We start from the raw sequence: 20,244 nt of genomic DNA, 5'->3' as shown, positions 1-20,244 counted from the left end.
TAAACAAGATATGTTTCTGCATCAGTGTCACTACAGCATTGTTACGGTATGTTTGGCTCACAATGTATAAAAGCAAATGGTAGATTTCCTTTAAGGATTGAAGTCTTCTATTGTTAATGTAAGACACAGACGATCTCCCTTAATTACTACCTTATAACGCTCTGACTATAAAGTTTATGGAGACTATGTCGAAAGCTGATTTTTATAAATATAAATAAAATATAAAAGAAAACAATAAAACTTTATAATTAATGACAGGAAACCAGTTAGTTGGAAGATGTTTTTCATTTGTTTTGAAAAAAATAAAATAAAATAAAACTCAAACTTTTCATGGTATCAGGTTAAAACAAGACGGTACATATTTACATTTGTTTTGATTATAAATATACATTATATACAAAACAAAGATATAAAAAAAAAGTTCAGTGCTTTTGATTCAATGTTAAATTATTGAAATGATAGATTTAAAAGAAAAAATGTAAAAAAAACCACAGCGACATAAAAAAAAAAAAAAAGCCAGAAATCTACAGTATTCTCTGACATCTGTACTTTCAAGTCTCATTAAAAAGGGCAAGAAAATGTTGCGTGTAGCATTTTCTTGGCTGGCAGGACAAGACTTATGTTGCACAACACATAAAAACACAGATGTCGGAGGATAGAGGAGAAGATGCCCTCCTTGGATGACCAGCTCTTGTCTACGGTGGGCCATACACATTACCGATCAACCTCTTTATGTCCTCCATATACCCCCTTGTCTGCCAATGACAGACACTCAAGAAAACAAGGATCGGTCATGTTATAAACCAATAGCTCGATCCGTTTTTCGTTGAAAAGTCGTGAAGCCGCACCAAAATCGGTGGCTTCAGCCAACAACCATGTAATGTGTACGGCCAACTATTCCTGACATCCAAGTCAGATCATAATAGGTATGAGATGGGGACTAGGGAAATTTCTTGGTCACAGTTCAGTAGTTTTTTTTAATGCTATTTTTTATGATATATGTGACATAAGCCGAATTACCGGGTACAGACAATATGCATGAAACTGAATGATGTGTGTATATAACACATAGAGACACATACACACAACTCTGACGCTCTAATAGACACAAAAATAATTTAAGAAACCCCTTTAGCCCTTCAACGGCCAAGAAAAACTATACATATCGACTTAAAAAATAAAAACACCTTGATATCCAGAGCAGCCACTGACTTTGTAGTTAAACAGTAACCCCCTTTAAGGGATTTTCTGGTACTTTATATGAAAAAAAACATTCTTGGGGTAGGTAAATATCAGATCGGTGATGGTCCAACCCCTGATACCATTGCTAGTTCAAGGGCCTGGGGTGCTCCCAAACTAGGGCTACATTCACACTGACGTGTGCCCGCCATACCGTAGCATTGTGGGCACACGTCGGCACCGGGGAGAGGAGGAGAGGGTGACCCCCGCCCCTCTCCTTGGAGAAACATGGGCCACAGCGCCCTATTCCAAGAAAAGATAGAACATGCCCTATCTTTTCACGGGGTACGGAATGCTACGGTGCTGCACTTTTGCTGCACCGTACCGCTCCCGTACGGCGCCATTGCCATCTATGGGGGACGTATATATGCCGTATGTACATCCCCCATACAACAGTGTGAATGCAGCCTTACACGGCTCTGTACATCTTGTAGTGGCTGTGCATGGTACTGCAGGCTCACTTATACCTTTAAATGGCAACACTGCAATACCACTCATGGCCACTACACAATTTAAAGTGCTATGCTTATTGTGGAGCAACCTAGCCCTTTCAATTGGTTGATCAGTGGTGGTGCTCTGGGTTAGACCGCTACTAATCTGACCTAAGGATAGGTCATCGATATTAAAAACCTTGAAAACCCCATTGTATTGAGAAAAAGAGCTAGAATTAAGTTATGCGAGTTCCCCATTATGCCAACTGAGGACACAATACACAAGATATAGGTTTCAAAGAATGCACTTAAATGGAATAACCTTACATTTACATCGGTCTGGTGCCTTTCTATAAATTACTAAGGCAGCGTAAAAACCGTGATACCAAATTATTATAGTCTTCTCTGTGTTACGGAAAAAAAAAAAAAAAAAGTTCTATCTCACAATTCTCAGTAGTGCAAAATGAATTATTACAAAAAAATATATATATAACATGGCCAGCTGTATTGACTTGTCATGCAGTGTAAGGCTTTGACTAGTCCAGGTTGTACAAGACTGTAGAAGTTTCGGTAGCATAGTCCACATTCGTTTTCCAGGATATCTGTCCCAAAACCTTCGGCTGCATGACGTGCAGTGTGTGAAGAGTTAATAATCATAGCTTAATACTGTTCAGGTATTACATAGAAAAGCAGTGATTAGCCGACACAAAGTCTCTTGGGACACTTTTAGGCACTTCTAAAAACATAAACACGGACAACGCCAGGACCTTGTTTCTGCATAGCAAAACGAATCCCCTCCACTTTCTCGGGAATGTGTATTCTAAGGCATGAGTAGACGATAGCCATCGCTGTCAGTCGGGCTCACATTAGCAACGTCGTGAGGCTTTCGAAAAAGGACACTTTAAGAAACGGCCTTGTAGTGATACAGTCTCTAGAACAGTTTCTTCCAGTTTTGTTACATTCAGTCGATCAAACGCCTAAACACTAGAGCTAGTGATCGAAGTCTATTGCTTCTCTAAGCAAAGCCACAATCTATCCCTTCAACTCAGGTTATTAGATCTTCCAAAAGCAGCAGGTTTCACCTTTGTGCTGAAAAATCACCTCCAGTCATGAATTGTAAACATAGGTACGTGGCATGCCTTCCGTTTGTGGCGCTTGGGAGAACGTCTAAGTGACACTTCTGGATGTTTAACTTTTACACCTGTGGGAAGGAGAGAATAAAAGGATATATAGTGAGTGATAAAAGGCAAAAGTGAAAAAAACAAGACACAAAATCAGTATAGAAAGTTACACAACAAAAATACCATGCACACACATGGGTCCGGAGCCCACTTTTTGGAACAAAGCCTTGGGTCTTGTATACTATGGGATAGGATATAGTATACTATGCCTAGGGGGGCTGATGAAAGTCAAACTGTGGACACATATCTTTTGTTCTGAAAAAACTGGGACTTTGGAGCCGCATCTATCGCCAAATTTAAAGAGATAGGGGGTAACACAGATTTCGATGAATCTGTATTATCTCATTAAAATACAAATATTTAAAGAAATTTCCATGCCCCCCCCCCCAGTTATCTTACAACCTTATGTATGACTGTAAGATAACTGGCTTGAGGAGGATTATGGGGGAATAATCAGAGCTTGTGTGCCAGTTTTCAGCAAACCTGAAATAGGCACAATTCCTGCCCCTAAACTAGGAATTGCACCTATTTCCTCCCTTATGCCAAGTTGGCATACAGTAAGAAGGGGGCGTGGCCATTGATCGGGCCAGCATGGGAAGTTCCTGCCCCACAACTGGTCACTATGTATAACTTGTGCCAGAAACTGGAGAAGGCTACAGCGCAATTCTATGCCAGTTGCGGTAAGATCTGCTGGGGGGGGGGGGGGGGGGGGTCATGGCCATAGCTCGGCCATGATACTATATATTAGTATTGTTTTAGGCTCATTCCAAAAAATTACAAAAAAGGGACAAAGATTGAGGTTTCCTGGTATATTCCAATATATATTCCTAATATCTACCAATATATTCCTGGTATTGATCTATATTTTATTCCTAAGTTTAGTATATATGAATTGCTAATGTAATAAAGGAATAATCTCATGAGGTAGTTGTAAAAATAAATAAAATATATGATGTGGATCTCCTTACCTCTGTAGCTATCACACATTCGTTCCGCTCTTCTGCTATCACATAAATTGACTGGTACATTGAATCTCTCGGGGAACATATAGTGGATATTCTACATTGCGGCTTTTCACTGTAAGAAAAAACATAAATATGAGTATAAAAGAAATTCTTTTTTTTTTTTTTTTTTACAAATTGCAAAACTTAACCAGTATAAAATTTAGGGAAACCAAAGGGTAACAAAGGGAAAGTCACAAAAATGAACCTTCTTCCTAGAACAGAGGCCACCAATACAGCATGAAACTGAAAAGATTGGGGTACCTGCTACCTGATTTTTTTTTTTTTTGGGGGGGGGGGGTATGACAGTGCTAGAGGAGTTATTAGGATTTATTAGTTTGAATGACTCACATTAATAATTACAATGGAAAAACTTTAATGTTCATTGTAACATGATAGGATAGATGGAGAGAAGCTGAGCTCTGTGATAACATAAGTTAATATTATTTGGAATAAGATTTTTGAGTAAATCTGTACAGGACTCCTAGGAGAGACAGTGAGAGTCCTGATAACTCCACCCACACACAGTAATTGAAAGTGAGAGTCCCGATTAACCCGCCCACACACAGTGATTGACAGTAGGAGACCTGATTACCCCAGCCACACACAGTGATTGACAATGAGAGTTCTGATTAACCCGTCCACACACAGTGATTGACAGTGACAGTCCTGATTAACCCTCCCACATAGTGATTGACAGTAGGAGACCTGATTAACCCGCCCACACACACTGAATGACAGTGAAAGTCTTTATAACCCCTCCCACACACACAGTGATTGACAGTAGGAGTCCTGATTACCCCACCCACACACACTGAATGACAGTGAAAGTCTTTATAACCCCTCCCACACACACAGTGATTGACAGTAGGAGTCCTGATTACCCCACCCACACAGTGATTGACAGTAGGAGTCCTGATTACCCCACCCACACACAGTGATTGGTAGTGATAGTCCTGATTAACTTGCCTACACACTTCGATTGCCAAATGTCTCTCTACACATACTGATACAATGAGAGCTGTCAATCACTGTGTGGGGGCGAGGTAATCAGGACTCTTACTGTCTCTCCAAGGAGTCCTATCTGAATTTACTCAGCTTTTTACTAATAAATTCTCTTTTAAATTATATGAACCCATTTTTCTCTATCCCGGCATCATGCCTGGTCCTTTAAGGTGAAGAATTCAGACCGCACTATTTGTTCCACGAAGTCCACTCGGCGAAAGAGTGACGTAGGTGGGAAAAAGGCGGCCAAAAATTTATGTAAGTTACCACACATTGCACATTGAAATGGCACTATATAAGTTATTATTCTATAACCAACTCTTAACAATGAAGTATTTTGCCATTTGTTTTTTGGAGATAAGAAAATATTCACTTGCACTTGGATTTGCACTAGATGACATCCTAATACATTGAACTAAATGACCTCAAACTATGACAAAAGCATAAAGGCACTGGAAATACATATAGTATCAGATTTTTGGGCCCCAAGAAACTACATTTACAATACTTGGGACACCAAGCTAGAGCTGGTTAGGATCAGGGTGTTGAAATCCAATAGCTGGATCCTTCTTTTCCATAAATCTCCTCTTTGGGGAAAATCTAGAAAACCACTCCCTTTCCCAAAAAGCCAGGCAGATCTCCCCCCTTCCTCTTACCTGTGTAGACGAAGAGGGAACTTCTCTTCTTCTAAGCATTTTTCACTATTGTGGAACTTGTCCGCTTTCCCCATTCCATTCATGACCCCACCAATAAGTCCGTTCGCTATATTGCAGTCTAATGTGTGGTTTTTTAACTTGTAATTGGATTTCTCTAGTCCACAATCCACCTCCAAGTCCTTCTTTTTGTTAATATTTTTAAGCTGTGATGCTGGTATTAAGTTGTCTTTCTGGAAATCTGATAAATTATTCATAGTCCTAGTGTCCTGCATTGGCTTCTGACGGAAATGTCTTACAATGATGAAGATCATACATAACAAAACCAAAAGTCCGACCAGGCCGGCGCCCATGAAGACCGCCACCCAAGGAAAGTTCCAGTCTTCTACCTGGAACTCACACCGACTTCCCATGAACCCAAAGGGACAAACACAAGCAATGTTCTTCTCATAAGGCACATAATGGCACGTTCCTCCATTGTTACATGGGTCACCGGCACATTCGTCTCGGGGTTTTATATCACACGTCTTTCCAGTAAAGCCGGGAGGACAAATACATCCAAAGTCTCCATTATTGTCATAGCAGGTCCCACCATTGGAGCAGGGAGTCCTTGCACACACGTTCATATTGATCGCACATGTCGGCCCTGTATATCCGGCCCGGCATCGGCACAGCTGTTTGTAATTGAAGATATAGCACTGACCTCCTGCAAAAAAAATAATATATATGTAGTGTATTAATGTACAAATTCACATTAGTGAAGGGTTAAATAAACCTGACTGTAACACAAAGGTAACAATACAATGGCTTTATACCTAAAACATCATCAAAAAGTTGCCAAAAGTATCAAAAAACATTTTCCAGATATGAAATAAATTGCAATGGACAACAGAAATCCTAATTTCTACCACTATCAAATATATGGCGCTGTGTCTGTTCTAGAGAACTGCAGCCCCTTCAAGCAGTGAAATGGTAGGACCTGCATTTATCTGGTGGAACTTCTAGGACCTGTACTAATCTAGAGAACAGGGTCAAATGAAAAAGAGTGGGCCACACATGTGCGAGTTTCTTTTATATTTACAGGGTTCCAAAAATAGACAGATTTTAGGCCAGAATATGAGAACAAGAACTTAGATATAAATTCTGAAATGGGAATGCCCCATAGAATAGACCCCCACTGCTCGCCACGATGGGTCAACCTGGTCCCCTGGTAAGAGGTCAGCAATGATGCCTCCAGATGGAGGACAAGTGACTGAGTACCTACCATTCATACAAGGGTTGTTGATACATCTGTCCACTTTCTTCTCACAGTTGGAGCCTGTATACCCCATTGGGCACTGACACGCATAGCTGGCCCCCATTTCCCGCTCTCTACATGTACCACCATTAAAGCACGGCGAATCGGCACAATTTAATACGCTGTTTTCACAGTGGGTTCCGTAATATCCTTGAGGACATTCGCAGATGTAACCGCTTTCCCCGTCCTACGAAGAAGAAGCAGAAGGAATATTCTGGGTAAGTATGTGAAGAAACAGCTGGCAGCTATCAAGACATTTTCTAAGACATGGGTCTAGGGCAAGGTTTGCAGGGATACACAATATAAACAGAACAGCTATTATACACAGGCTTTACTCATACATTACACACGCAAAATGTTGATAGTGCAAACACAGCAGAAAAATTTCTAGTTTCGACAAGCCGAGAATATGAAACCAAATACAGAGGCAAGGACAATAACCTCCATTCTCCGACCTCAGGTACTACATACAGGATGACCTCGGTATAGTGCAGGTAAAGGAAAACCGAGTTTATTTCTCACCACCTGTGCGCGGCGCATGTATACAATGTCAGATATGTAGTATATATACTAGAAACCATGCGATCTTATAAAAGTATGTCTGGAATGTGAGACTATGAATTCATGTCATAGACTGGTTAGAAAAATACAAATCCAGAGAAACTTTTTTCCCCTGACATTGTAGTGAGGAGGGGTTTAGGTCAAATTGGTCAAAGGTCACATTTCCAAAATGGGATAGGAATCGGATGTCTTACTTTGACCTACATTACATCTTATAAATAAAGCTGATCTCACAGACTAATATTGGCTACTCTTTTTTGCAGGACCACATGACGTTCTAATGCCAATGGAGATATCACGATTTTCTTCCCATGGGGGAGACATAACGATTTGGCTAATGGATTTTAAGATTCCTGATCCTTTTCTTCTAAGAAAATATAAATCGCTCCAAGAGATGTCTCTCCATACTGCATGCACTCTCTCTCTATACACTCTCTATGCATACTCAGGTTGGGCATCACATAGGGGGTCTGGCGGTAGACCTCGAATCACTGAACTGAACTCACTTTCTCGCTTGTAGGCTTTAGGCTACATTCACACGGCCGTTGGGGGACGTATTTACGGGCGCCGTATATACGTCCCCTGTAGGCCAGTAATGGGCGCACAGAGCCGCACACGTGCGGCATTGTACCATTCCTTACTCAGGCGAAAAGATAGGACTAGGTATTGTGGCACCGTGCACCATGTATCGCTATGGAAATGGCCGGGGGTGAGGAGCACCCCCTCCTCCTCTCCCAGGGTGGTGACGTGTGTGTGAATGCAGCCTAAGACATAGGAGTACTTTGTATTTTCTGCTCTTACCGTGCAGCTACCACCATTTCGGCAAGGATTGCTGTCGCATTCGTTGATCTTCTCGTCACAGTTCACTCCAGTATAACCCGGTCGGCAAGAACACGTGTAGCTTCCTTGGCCGGTGTTCATACAAGTGGCTCCATTTTTGCAGGGTTTATGATGGGTGCAGTAGTTTAAATCTGCAAGAAATATTATGATTGTTAGCAATACCATACAACAAAAACAACAACAATGCTACGATATTTGGATCAATTGTTTAGTCTACTCACCCTGATCACAGAACAGACCTCCCCAGCCTTCATCACAGATGCACTGCCATGGGGCTTGGCACGTTCCATGCCGACATCCATTATGAGGAATGCACTCATTGCAATAGCGACCTTGCCAACCAGGACGGCAACTGAAATTTTAAATGAGAACATGAAATTAAGAAAATTCATAGCAGATAAAGCGGAAGTTACCATAGAAGTAAATCTAGTCAAATCGTAATGATGTTTACATGTTAATCCAGTTATTTTTAGGATATTGAGGATAACTAGTGATCACAGAGGGTCCCCTAAATTTCCGAGGCCAGTACCAAAGTGCCTACATTTGTTCTCTATGGGATTGGGATTGACTAATACTTGGCTAACTCTGGAGGCTCCAAAAAACTGTATACACATGTGACCAGCTGTTAGTTGATTCTGACTACAAAGGATCCTTGTTGTAGTGATCATGGGGATCTCATTTAATTTATGCGTCTACCATAAATTAAGTAGAAGTGGTATTGCAGGCAACAACCAGATGCTATTCAAAGGGGTCTGAAAAACAGCTCCACCTCTGGCCATTTATGGTATTGCAACTAAGCTACATTCATTTCAATACATCTGTGCTACGATATTAGAACAAAACATGGGCCACAATTCTGCAGCATGAACAAAGTGCACCAAAAAAATTGTGCAAACTTTCCGAGCAGTGCAGGGGGCTCCAGATTCATGAAGACCGGGTGCCAGTATTGAGGAATCTGGCGCCCCCTGCACACTGCACAGGCAAACTGCACATTGTACAGATTCACCAGTTTTGATAAATGTGGTCCATGGTGTTTTGTTCATAAAAAGACACTGTTTATGAAAAAAAAAAGAACCAATTTTTTAATGTTGACAACCAAGAACATCACTGGTTGGCCCCCCACCAATCTCATAACAGGACTGATCATTAATATCTCCTCTATATAGAGAATGGTTGACAACTGTTCTACGCTGGAAGTTAATGTCCATCATGATCCTTACATAAAAAATACATAAAAATATACAGGTATATAAATCTACTTACGAGCATTCCCCGGGGCTGTTGCAGAAACCATTTTGCTCGCTGCACCCGTCCAGACATATTGCTGTGGAAAAATACAATATTGTCATTGCGAATGTTTTTGTTCTGCAGCGAGCGCACTACCAACATAAATAAACAGGTTAACAACACGCTGGGATGTCATATACCAGAAAACCTCCGCAGATCCGATTACACATCAGGTCAAGTTCACATGTGTGCCTGTTAACCATTTGCCTACTGAATGACTATAGAGGATGTAGCGTCCTGTGACAGTACTGTTGCTATGTAGTAGTGCAGCAGTGGAAACAGACAGTAGAGGATGCCTCTGCGGGAAGAATATAGGGGCCACTTCTTATTAGCACATGCAACAGACAGTAGAGGGTGCCTATCTAGGAACAATAAATGGGCCACTTATTAGCACATGGAACAGACAGTAGAGGGTGCCTCAGCGGGAAGAGTAAATGGGCCACTTATTAGCACGTGCAACAGACAGTAGAGGGTGCCTCTGTGAACAGTAAATGGGCCCCTTCTTATAAGCTCTGGTAACCTATAGACAGAAGGAAGGGGCTTTAGGGTGACTGCCACTGTGCACCTATTAATGATATAGTTACCCCTGCAGTAACGATCAAGCAGAAGTCCCTGGAGCACTGCTTCTTTGATACCCCAAGCATCCTCGCTCCCTACTCTATCATCCCATCAGCGCTCCGCTAAATTATTATTTTTCCATTTAACTTCCGTTAATGTGCAAAAATACATAAAAATTGGGATAAATATTTGGATTTAAAAGTATTTTATGTAAAAAAAAAAGTCTCATATATCGTCCTATACTAGCTAAGTCTTCTTGATTGACATGACATGTTTTTTTTGAGATCGGTCCCCTAGGACATCACTATATCGGTCGCCATCCTCCGTCACCACCTCAATGCTGTCCACCTCGTCGCCTTTGCCCTCCCTTAGCTCCAATCTGTTAAATGAGAGGCGCAGCCAGTTAATTTTGTCCCGCCGCAGCCGTGTGACAGGGATTTTGCCGCTTACAAGGACCTCGTTTAATGCCTGGATGACTCTGAACAACAATCCTTCAGCCCTGAGCCCCAGTCTGAGTGAGATAACAGCTGCTCCCGTTGTTGCTGCTTTCGCCCTCCCTCCTTACTACAGCTGTTCTCTCCGCTTTGTCCCCTGGAGCTAATGCCAAGGATAACAATAGCAACGCGTGCCGCACAGCACAAGCCACCCGAGCGTGCGACATTACACTTGACCCTGGAGAGCCGCAGAGCGTCTGAAGCACGCCGCAAACACTGCACGCCAAATGCCCTCTACTACGACACATCAAAAACACACATTTCTACAATTTGCAATTTAGTCAAAGTTCTAGGAAATATTCATGTGATTTTCTAAAAACAAAGGATTTTCCCTTTTGAAATCAAGACTGTGAAACTCTTAAAGCAGGAAGCAGGCACCAAAACCACACGCTTAAAGGGGTTGTCCAGCGGTTGAAAACATGACTGCTTTCTTCCAAAAACAGCGCCACACTTGACCATGGGTAGTGTGTGGTATTACAACTAAGCTCCATTCCAAACCATTTGTTTATGTAAGGAAGCAGCCATGTTGATAAATCTATGGACAACCCCTTTAACTAATAAAATAAATAGTCAAAAACTGCAACAGGGAAGTGTCTGAGAGCAGAACTGTTGTAGTTGCCTATAGCAACCAATTAGATTGCTTCTTTCATTCCATAAACAGCTGAAGGAAAATGAAAGCTGAGCTCTGATTGGCTTCCATGGGCAACTAGAACAGTTCTGTTTTCAGACACTTCTGATACATCTCCCCACTGTATGAATACAACCTAACGCCATACAGTGATGACAAATCCTTAAAAAATATCAGGTTGTCAAAAATGGCGCAGCGTAGAAAAAAAAAAGCCAAAAGAAAAGCTCTTTTGCCCTTTCTTTACAGGCATTGGTGGGAACGCCAGCAGATCCATCTGATATCAGTCAAGTTAATGTAATATCCTACGTCTGCTTCCTGTTTGTTCCCTGCGATTACGTGTAAAAGATCAGAAGCCTTGGAATGCTTTACGTACAACGACGGGGCTCTCAGTTTTTGTTGTTTTTGTTGTTTTCCTTTGTTGCAGCCTAAACTTTGTAAAAAAAAAAAAAAAAAAATTCCACGGGGCCAGAGTTTATATGAGTCTGCCCGATAAGTAAAGGGTTAACCGCGCATGATAACATAAAACCCTTTAGTGCTTAAAATGGCGACTTTACGACTTCATTGCTAGCACTTTCGTAAGAGGAATTTACCTACAGCCGGATTAACCCTTTATGACTCATCCCACACTCAAAGGGTTACAGTAATACCCGGTTTACAATGTGAAAGCGATGATCCAGCTGTGGTTTCCCCCGAGATTGCTTCACTGAACACGATTCCTCTGTTATGCCAAAAACATGTTTGATGCAACACAACTCAGAATAATTCGTTCTCAATGTACTTGTACAGGCAAGATTTACACCGAAACATTACCCTTAAGACGCAAGCCGAACATTACCCTAAAGAATCATCTGGCATTGAAATTTTGACTTGCTATCCCCTTAACCATTGTCTTTTGGCATATTTACAAAGCAGGTTTCCCTCACAACCCCCTTATAGATATACACGCTCAGCTTGACCATGCATGCATGTACTCCCTTGTTCATGTGGGAGTCAAAAGGACGGCATGTTTAACTCTAGCAGTCATCTACTGTCAAGGAATATTTTCAACAACCCAATACACACTCGATTACTAAGATTCACCTAACGTTAACTATGCATTATGGGTTCACCCCCCTGATATCTGTAAAACTTATCAGTATGATAAATTTGTTTCAAAAGGAAAACAGTCATTTCCATAGGGCTTATGCCTTTCTCCATACATCGCTGTACCAAGTGTGCATGTCTTTGGGGCAGTCAGGGGGATTAGTTTTTAAAAGTTCATAGACAAACCTTTTGAGACAAGTCACTGCAATCAATAGTCCAGTGCGTGTACAGGGGGAGTAAGTAACACTATCTGTGCTCGTTTTCTGCCTTGTAATCCCTCTGTACTCCTTGTCTGTGAATTTGCAGTTCTCTCAAAGACCTAGCTGCTGTGACTCACTGCTCCCCCTCCCCTCTCCATAGAGCTTCTATGTAATCTGACACCTCAGTGAGCATCTACCAATCTTGTTAGCAAGTCGGAATTCAGCAGAGATGTGAGAGTGAAAAGCCGATTAGGAGGGAAGGAATAGGATAAGAGCCAAAGTAAGTAGAGAAGGAAGCACTTTCCTCTGCTAACATAACTAAAGTTTCTTGCAGTCACTTGCACTAAAAAGAAATGAGTAACTATTTAAAACACAATAGGCAATAAAAAAAGAGTGCAAACACACTATAATAAATCTATATTGAGAACATCACGAAATCTATACTTCTACTACCTAAACACGCATACAGTGCTATAATATCAGGTCTCAGCTATGGACCCATATGACTCGTCCAGGTACCGTATAATGAAATCAGATCATTGCTATTAATGGGGAAGAAGTTGCTGGTGGTTCATTAGCTTAATTAAGACCCATTCTTGCGGGTGAATAGGAGAACCCTGCACAGAACGTGTGATTACACAAACTCTCCTGATTTCTAGCCGCAGAGCGTTACCCTTTCAGTTTTTGGTTAATGAACAGCTGAATGGGCTGCAGATTAGAGATGTATCATGGGACTAATGACAAGCTCCAGTGTTGGCAGGTGTTCCTGGGCATAAAGGAGGCTAAATTGTCTGTGCTAAATTGGACTTTGGAGCAAGAACTGGCGAAGCATAAGGTTTATCTGAGCTGCGGATGCAAATAGATGCGTTTTATAGCCATTAAAGAGTAAACTTGCAAAAAACGGATATGTTATTGCTTGTTCATAGGATCCTCAATTATTAGTAAAGGGCTCCAAAAATTGAAAATAGGGGTTGCATGTTTGCTGTAGAGTACTTATAAATTCGGTAAGGAAAAAAAATATATATATAAAATTTATATTTTTGCCAATTTTGGATTTTTTTTCAATCCGTGTTGCCTGAACTGTGCTGCTGTGTTGTCCCTCATCGTAAGGGCTCTTTCACATTGGCGTTGGTTTTCACATCCGTGGTTCAGTGACTTCCACGGATGCCTCACAAAGTCTGTTTGTGGAAAAAATTATGAAACTTGTCCTATTTTTTTTCACTGATGTGGATCACGGGAGACAATACATGTCTATGGGTCCGCAAAAAAAAAACCAGATGAAGCATCCATTTTTCACTGATGAGGTTGAAAAACCAAGTGTGATGTTTTCAAAGCAATGTTATACCTTCAGGGTTTTTATTGTGGACACGGAGACAAAACGGATGCATCACGGAGACACAACAGAAGAAAAGCTGAGACAAAACACAACGGATTCGCAACTGAAGCTGAGCACCAACGCCGATGTGAAAGAGCCCTTAGTGTTAGACAGAAGTTTCAGTGCTCGGCCGAAAAACGACAAATCCTGTGATGGTTTCTATAGACCAGGTTTCACAGTAGCTGAGTATGATGAGTACAGAGATAGATAGATAGATAGAGATAGATAGAGAGAGAGATAGATAGAGAGAGAGATAGATAGAGATAGATAGAGAGAGAGATAGATAGAGAGAGAGATAGATAGAGAGAGAGATAGAGAGCGAGAGATAGAGAGCGAGAGATAGAGAGCGAGAGATAGAGAGCGAGAGATAGAGAGCGAGAGATAGAGAGCGAGAGAGCGAGAGATAGAGAGCGAGAGAGCGAGAGCGAGAGATAGAGAGCGAGAGATAGAGAGCGAGAGATAGAGAGCGAGAGATAGAGAGCGAGATAGTCAATATGTCTAGATACAATGGAACAATAGATATAGATAAGATAGATAGTCCCTCCAATGTTCCCTTCTCCTTACGTTTGGCGCAGTATTCTCCTTTCCATCCCTTCAGACAGGTGCGTCTCCCATCAGATTCACATACGTAATGTCCAAACCGGTCGTCCCGGGGCTTGCAAAGCCTGGAGCAGGTTTCTCCGTAGTAGTTCTCGCTACAGACCACTCTACAGGAATACTTCAGCTCTGTATTTCCTTTCCCCATCTTCATGTCACTGGACCAGGCTTCACCCACATTGAGGGATTTCTGGATGATAAAATCACTGACTAATACTTCCTTTTGGTTAGAACCTAAAAGTGGGAAGACAAAAAAGGGGCAATGAGATATCATTTTTTGAAAAACCAAAAAAAAACATCATTTCGGTAAAACACATGCAGGGAATAGGATTTTAAGGAAGTCTGCCCGCCTTACTTTACACTGGAATTTTTCACACTCATTTCACAATATTTTACATATACCTAGTGACTATTTTATAGATTCAGGGCCTAAGGTTAATGTGTAATACAAAAAAACGAGCTAAAAAAATGTAACTAGAGGATGTGGTTTCCAGCTTTTTGTAGTAGTTTCCTAAGATTATGACTTTTTAACTCATCACAGAGCTGTAATCTGTGCCTATGTCTGTGTCTACAGGGAGCCTGAGGTAGTCTGAGACACGCCCCCTGTCTCATTTTTGGTCCAGGTTGCTACTATGCTACTAAACCAATGGTAGATAGGAGATGTGTCTCAGACTACTTCAGACCCCCTGTGGATCCTGTACCTTCATTTTCTACAGGGAGCCTAAGGTAATCTGAGACATGCCCCTGCCTAATTATTGGTTCAGGTTGCTACTCTGTTAAACCCTGAACCAATTGTTACACATGAGGCGTGTCTCAGACTACCCCAGACATTCTGTGGATACTGTAGCTAGACTGTAGAGATAACAACAGCTTTGTGATCTACAATTAAGCTACAGTGTCTACAGGAGGTCTGAGGTAGTCAGAGACACACCCAAGGGTGCATTAGCAATAAGGTCAACTGAGCCTCTTGCCTCAGACAGCACTAACTATAGTAAGATGTGGGACAGCATCAGGGGCACAATTATCTGCTACAAAGCAGGACCTGATAAATAAAAATAGTGTCTCTTCACACCCGATATCAGCAGAGGTGTTAAACACTGCACAGAGAATCCACTTACAAAAAAAATAGCCTGATACATTACTATTGGATGGGGCAGAGAAAGCACCATTCTATAGCTCACGTCAGGCAGCAGAGAGTTTAGGTTCACCTCTAGACACACCCCCTGTCTCCTTATTGGTTCAGGTATCTTTGAACCAATGTTAAGTGAAGGGGTGTGTCCTAGACTACCTCTGACTACCTGCGGACACTGTAGCAACACTGTGGTCACTGATAACAGGTAAAAAGCAGTGAAAAGGCAAAATATGGGGAAAAAAAATTATTGTATAATTGTAGTCCTCTACTAGAGGAATAGTTTAAATTCTAATTTCTATAAAATTGGTTACTTGTATGTAATAAAAAAAAATTGGAATTAATAAAAAAATATTTTAAAAAATATTTTTTAGAAATCTAAACTTTTAGAATTTGATTTTTTTTAGATTTTTTTTTTAAATTTCTCCCCACAAAAGTCTTGCCGTCCAAGGTGAGCGAAGTCTGTGGCCTCAAGAAAAACGGTTTCAATGTGAGAATTGTTTTGTTGAAATATTCTCTTCCTCTATGTCAGCAAAACATCCAAAAGCCATTATTTCTTTTCCAAAGGGCGGAATTTGAAAAAGGTGTAAAATACAGGAAAAGGCAGTCAGGACAATTTGGCAGACTTCTGGTTTTCTCACCAAAGAGCGGACTTCTTTCCCACGCCAAAAATAAACTGGAGGAAGTGCAATTGTTTTGGAGATTAGGTACGTAAGGCCATGAAAAAAAAAAAAAAATCCATCTCTCCGACGGCAGCTTGTTTTGAAAGTCGAAACGGGATTTGAAGTTAAGGGCAAGGTTAACCACTAAGATACCTTAGAGTCTAATGGGTGGAACAATGGCGCCCTCTAGCGCCGCTTTCTAGCACCGTTCTTTTATTTACCTGAAGGTTTGTGAAACGCTTCGATAATCAGAGAGAAGGTCTCCTGAAAAAAATAATAAAATAAAAAAATATTTTAAAAAATTACATACATAGTAAATGGAGCGAATACACAAAAATACCTAAAATTGCCATCACGTGAGCACCCAGCGCGCTTCTGTTAATTAACAGCCGCCTGCACGCTTTAATTAATCTAATTGCGTATAGTATTACTGCTTACATCTCCATTAAACCAAGCGCTTTGCAGGAGGAGGGAGGGGTGGGGGATATTGTCTCCGACCAGCGGGGACCTTGGACACGTCTCGAATTCACAATATCTTGCAGGTGACAGGTCTTACTGGTTACTTTGTGTCTATAGGGTCAGGGGGTCATTAGTTGGTGCTCGTTTTGGGTGCTGTAAACCATAACATTCCATTTTGTTACAATGTGTCAGATTGTATCAACCTGACTATAAATAATAATAATTAATAATAATTCCTTTATTTATATAGCGCGCACAGATATAGATTGGAGACCAATCCGATTTTTACAGGTGATGAAATTGGAGAAAACCAATCCTCATCAATTTTGATGGCGTGTTCTATTCTCTGTATCCGAGTTGTCTTTCATCCTACAATCTGATTGGCAGACAGATTTTCCGCACGTTAGTACGTTTTTTTTCTGGCACGTGACAGATTTCAAATGATCAGATCAATTGGTCATTAAGGGTACAGCCCCCTCATAGAGACGACAGATGTGCAGGTCAATCGCAGATTGTTAAAATTGATTGTTCATTGATTGATGATTGGTAATAATGAGGCCATTAACAAACAAGGATCAATCAATTTGGAACAATCAGTCTGAAAACTGAGCTGACTTGTAAATTGCAGGGTTTTAAAGCTACATCAAGACCATAGTGCTGCTACTTTATGGCTCTGACCCAAAAACACACCATCTTACAGAAATTGGCCAGATATCTGTACAGGTAAAGCCACCTTAGCACTTGCAATTAACCACATAGTCACTGTATCAAGCTACAAGTCCAGGTTCAACCTATAAAATTTTATGGCTCCCGCTAATCTATAGATTGTAAGCTCTACAGGTCAGGACTCCTTTACAATAAGCCCAATGTTTTGGAGATATATGTAAATATTTACAGAGTTGGTTATTTTTAGTTTATATATTATTTCCCTTTGTTGTAAAGCTCCAAGGATTACAGAGCTGCTGTGTAAACAGAAGGGTATTTACCCGTAAATATTACCAGGTATGTTTACATCGGAACATTCTGTATTCAGGCTACTTATCTACTTATATGAATATCTACTGTATATTATTATGTTATACTATATTTTGCTATCTTTGATTACGTTATGCTTTACTATACTATGTTATCCTATGCAGTTTTAAAATATTCTATTCTATATGATAATGTTCTTTGCTATACAATGTTATACTGTTTATGCTGTTTTATAATATTCTGTGCTATACTATTACACATTACACAATGCTATACTATACTATGTTACACTATGCTGCTTTATATAATACTGTACTTTACAATAGTATTATATTTTGGCTTGACTACCTTACAGTGTACAATATTTTGCTATATATTATACATGCTGTACTATACCATGTTATACTATGCTGAACTATTGTATACTATTCTATATTATACAGTGTGTTGCTATATTAATATATGTTACACTTTTATATGCTGTAATGTATACTTTGTTACACTATACTGCTTTATACTATACTGATGTATGCTATTATACTATAGTATACTATTCTATAGAGTACTGTACTTTGCTATACTAGAAGACTGTATACTGTCTTATACTACATTATGGTATACAACACTATGTTACACTATGCTGTTTTATATTATACTATTCTATAGAGTACTGTACTTTGCTATACTATTAGACTGTATACTGTCTTATACTACATTATGGTATACAACACTATGCTATACTATGCTGCTGTATATTATACTATTCTATAGAGTACTGTACTTTGCTATACTATAAGACTGTATACTGTCTACATTATGGTATACATCACTATGTTATACTATGCTGCATAAAAATATGCTATTCTATATTCTAGAGAACTTTACTATACAGATATATATTACATGATACTAGTATATTATACTATATGATAGCTTATTGTACTGTATTATCCATTCTTATATTATATAGTTTACTATGCTGTATAACATTATTTTATACTATGATATTATGTTATACTTTGTTATACTATATTGCATTATAGGTTCCATCTAGGCTATGGATAATAGTTCTGTAGGTAGCTGGCTCCATAAACATAGGTAGGTTGTGACTTACCGGCCAGGTGAAGTTAAAGGGCACCCTGATGTAGTTGGAGAAGCCATCCATGAATGCCCCGGACTCCAGCACGGGGGTGACCACCCTGCCGAAGGTGCAGGACCCCCGGGACACCACGTTTTGGTAATGTGTCAGGCAGATCTTGAAGTAGACGCGACAATTGGGCAGACACGACCCCCCGTCAGACAACGTCCCGTTGCTATTTACAAAGGCGTCAAGACGAAGCTGAAAGACCCCGGAGCCGGCGACCTGAGAAACACACAAGACCCCCAACCGATCAGATCTGCTGCACACCCCCGATCCAACCTAAGAAGAAGAAGAAGCTTCCAATTTTACCTGCTGCAAACCCAGTAAGAGAAACGTCAAGCCCCATATAAGATCCATCTTCTTCATTTGTCGGCAGCGCAGGGGTTAATGGGACTCCTTATACAAACAGGTCCAAGCAAAAGTCATGTACGGGCCACAGATACAGGTCCTATCCGCTCTCATAGACAATAAATCCACCGGTGAGGTCCTGTGCCCGCTGTCACTGTGTAGCACTGGGAAGTGGAGCTGCCGCCGGCTGCCGATACTTATATAGCGTCGGCTCCTTCCAGCTGTCAGTGCGAGGCCCCGCCCCCTGGAGCCCGTGCCGACTCACTGACCGGCCGGCAGAGCAGCAGGGAAGCAGAGCCGCATGTACAGGGCCCCCTAATAGAGAGGGTACTCCAAGCTGCCCCACAATATATGCTAGACTTATACTCTGTTCACATCTGCTATAGGTATGGTTCTGTTCACATCTGCTATAATTAAGGTTCTGTTCACATCTGCTATAGCTAAGGTTCTGTTCACATCCGCTATAGCTAAGGTTCTGTTCACATCTGCTATAGCTAAGGTTCTGTTCACATATGCTATAGCTAAGGTTCTGTTCACATCTGCTAAAGCTAAGGTTCTGTTCACATCTGCTATAGTTAAGGTTCTGTTCACATCTGCTATAGCTAAGGTTCTGTTCACATCTGCTATAGCTAAGGTTCTGTTCACATCTGCTATAGTTAAGGTTCTGTTCACATCTGCTATAGCTAAGGTTCTGTTCACATATGCTATAGCTAAGGTTCTGTTCACATCTGCTAGAGCTAAGGTTCTGTTCACATATGCTAGAGCTAAGGTTCTGTTCACATATGCTAGAGCTAAGGTTCTGTTCACATCTGCTATAGTTAAGGTTCTGTTCACATCTGCTATAGCTAAGGTTCTGTTCACATCTGCTATAGTTAAGGTTCTGTTCACATCTGCTATAGCTAAGGTTCTGTTCACATCTGCTATAGTTAAGGTTCTGTTCACATCTGCTATAGTTAAGGTTCTGTTCACATCTGCTATAGCTAAGGTTCTGTTCACATCTGCTATAGTTAAGGTTCTGTTCACATCTGCTATAGCTAAGGTTCTGTTCACATCTGCTATAGCTAAGGTTCTGTTCACATCTGCTATAGTTGAGGTACTGT

The 20,244-nt window shown here is 40.8% G+C and overlaps 1 protein-coding gene across 1 annotated transcript; it reads right to left on the bottom strand.

Moving 5' to 3' along the window:
• Nucleotides 1–266: 266 nt before the first annotated feature.
• Nucleotides 267–19,299, bottom strand: DLL4 (delta like canonical Notch ligand 4). The gene is made up of 11 exons (XM_072115347.1): nt 19,106–19,299; nt 18,770–19,018; nt 16,443–16,485; nt 14,398–14,664; nt 9,472–9,532; nt 8,430–8,560; nt 8,170–8,339; nt 6,775–6,994; nt 5,514–6,216; nt 3,820–3,928; nt 267–2,871 (listed from the first exon to the last, which is right to left on the bottom strand). The coding sequence occupies exons 1-11, from the start codon at nt 19,160–19,162 to the stop codon at nt 2,866–2,868; spliced, it is 2,016 nt and encodes a 671-aa protein (XP_071971448.1). The 5' UTR covers nt 19,163–19,299; the 3' UTR covers nt 267–2,865.
• Nucleotides 19,300–20,244: the final 945 nt, after the last annotated feature.

The sequence above is a fragment of the Engystomops pustulosus genome, chromosome 7, assembly GCF_040894005.1.
Source record: "Engystomops pustulosus chromosome 7, aEngPut4.maternal, whole genome shotgun sequence".
Taxonomy (NCBI): domain Eukaryota; kingdom Metazoa; phylum Chordata; class Amphibia; order Anura; family Leptodactylidae; genus Engystomops; species Engystomops pustulosus.
This window is presented reverse-complemented; position numbering and strand designations above follow the sequence as displayed.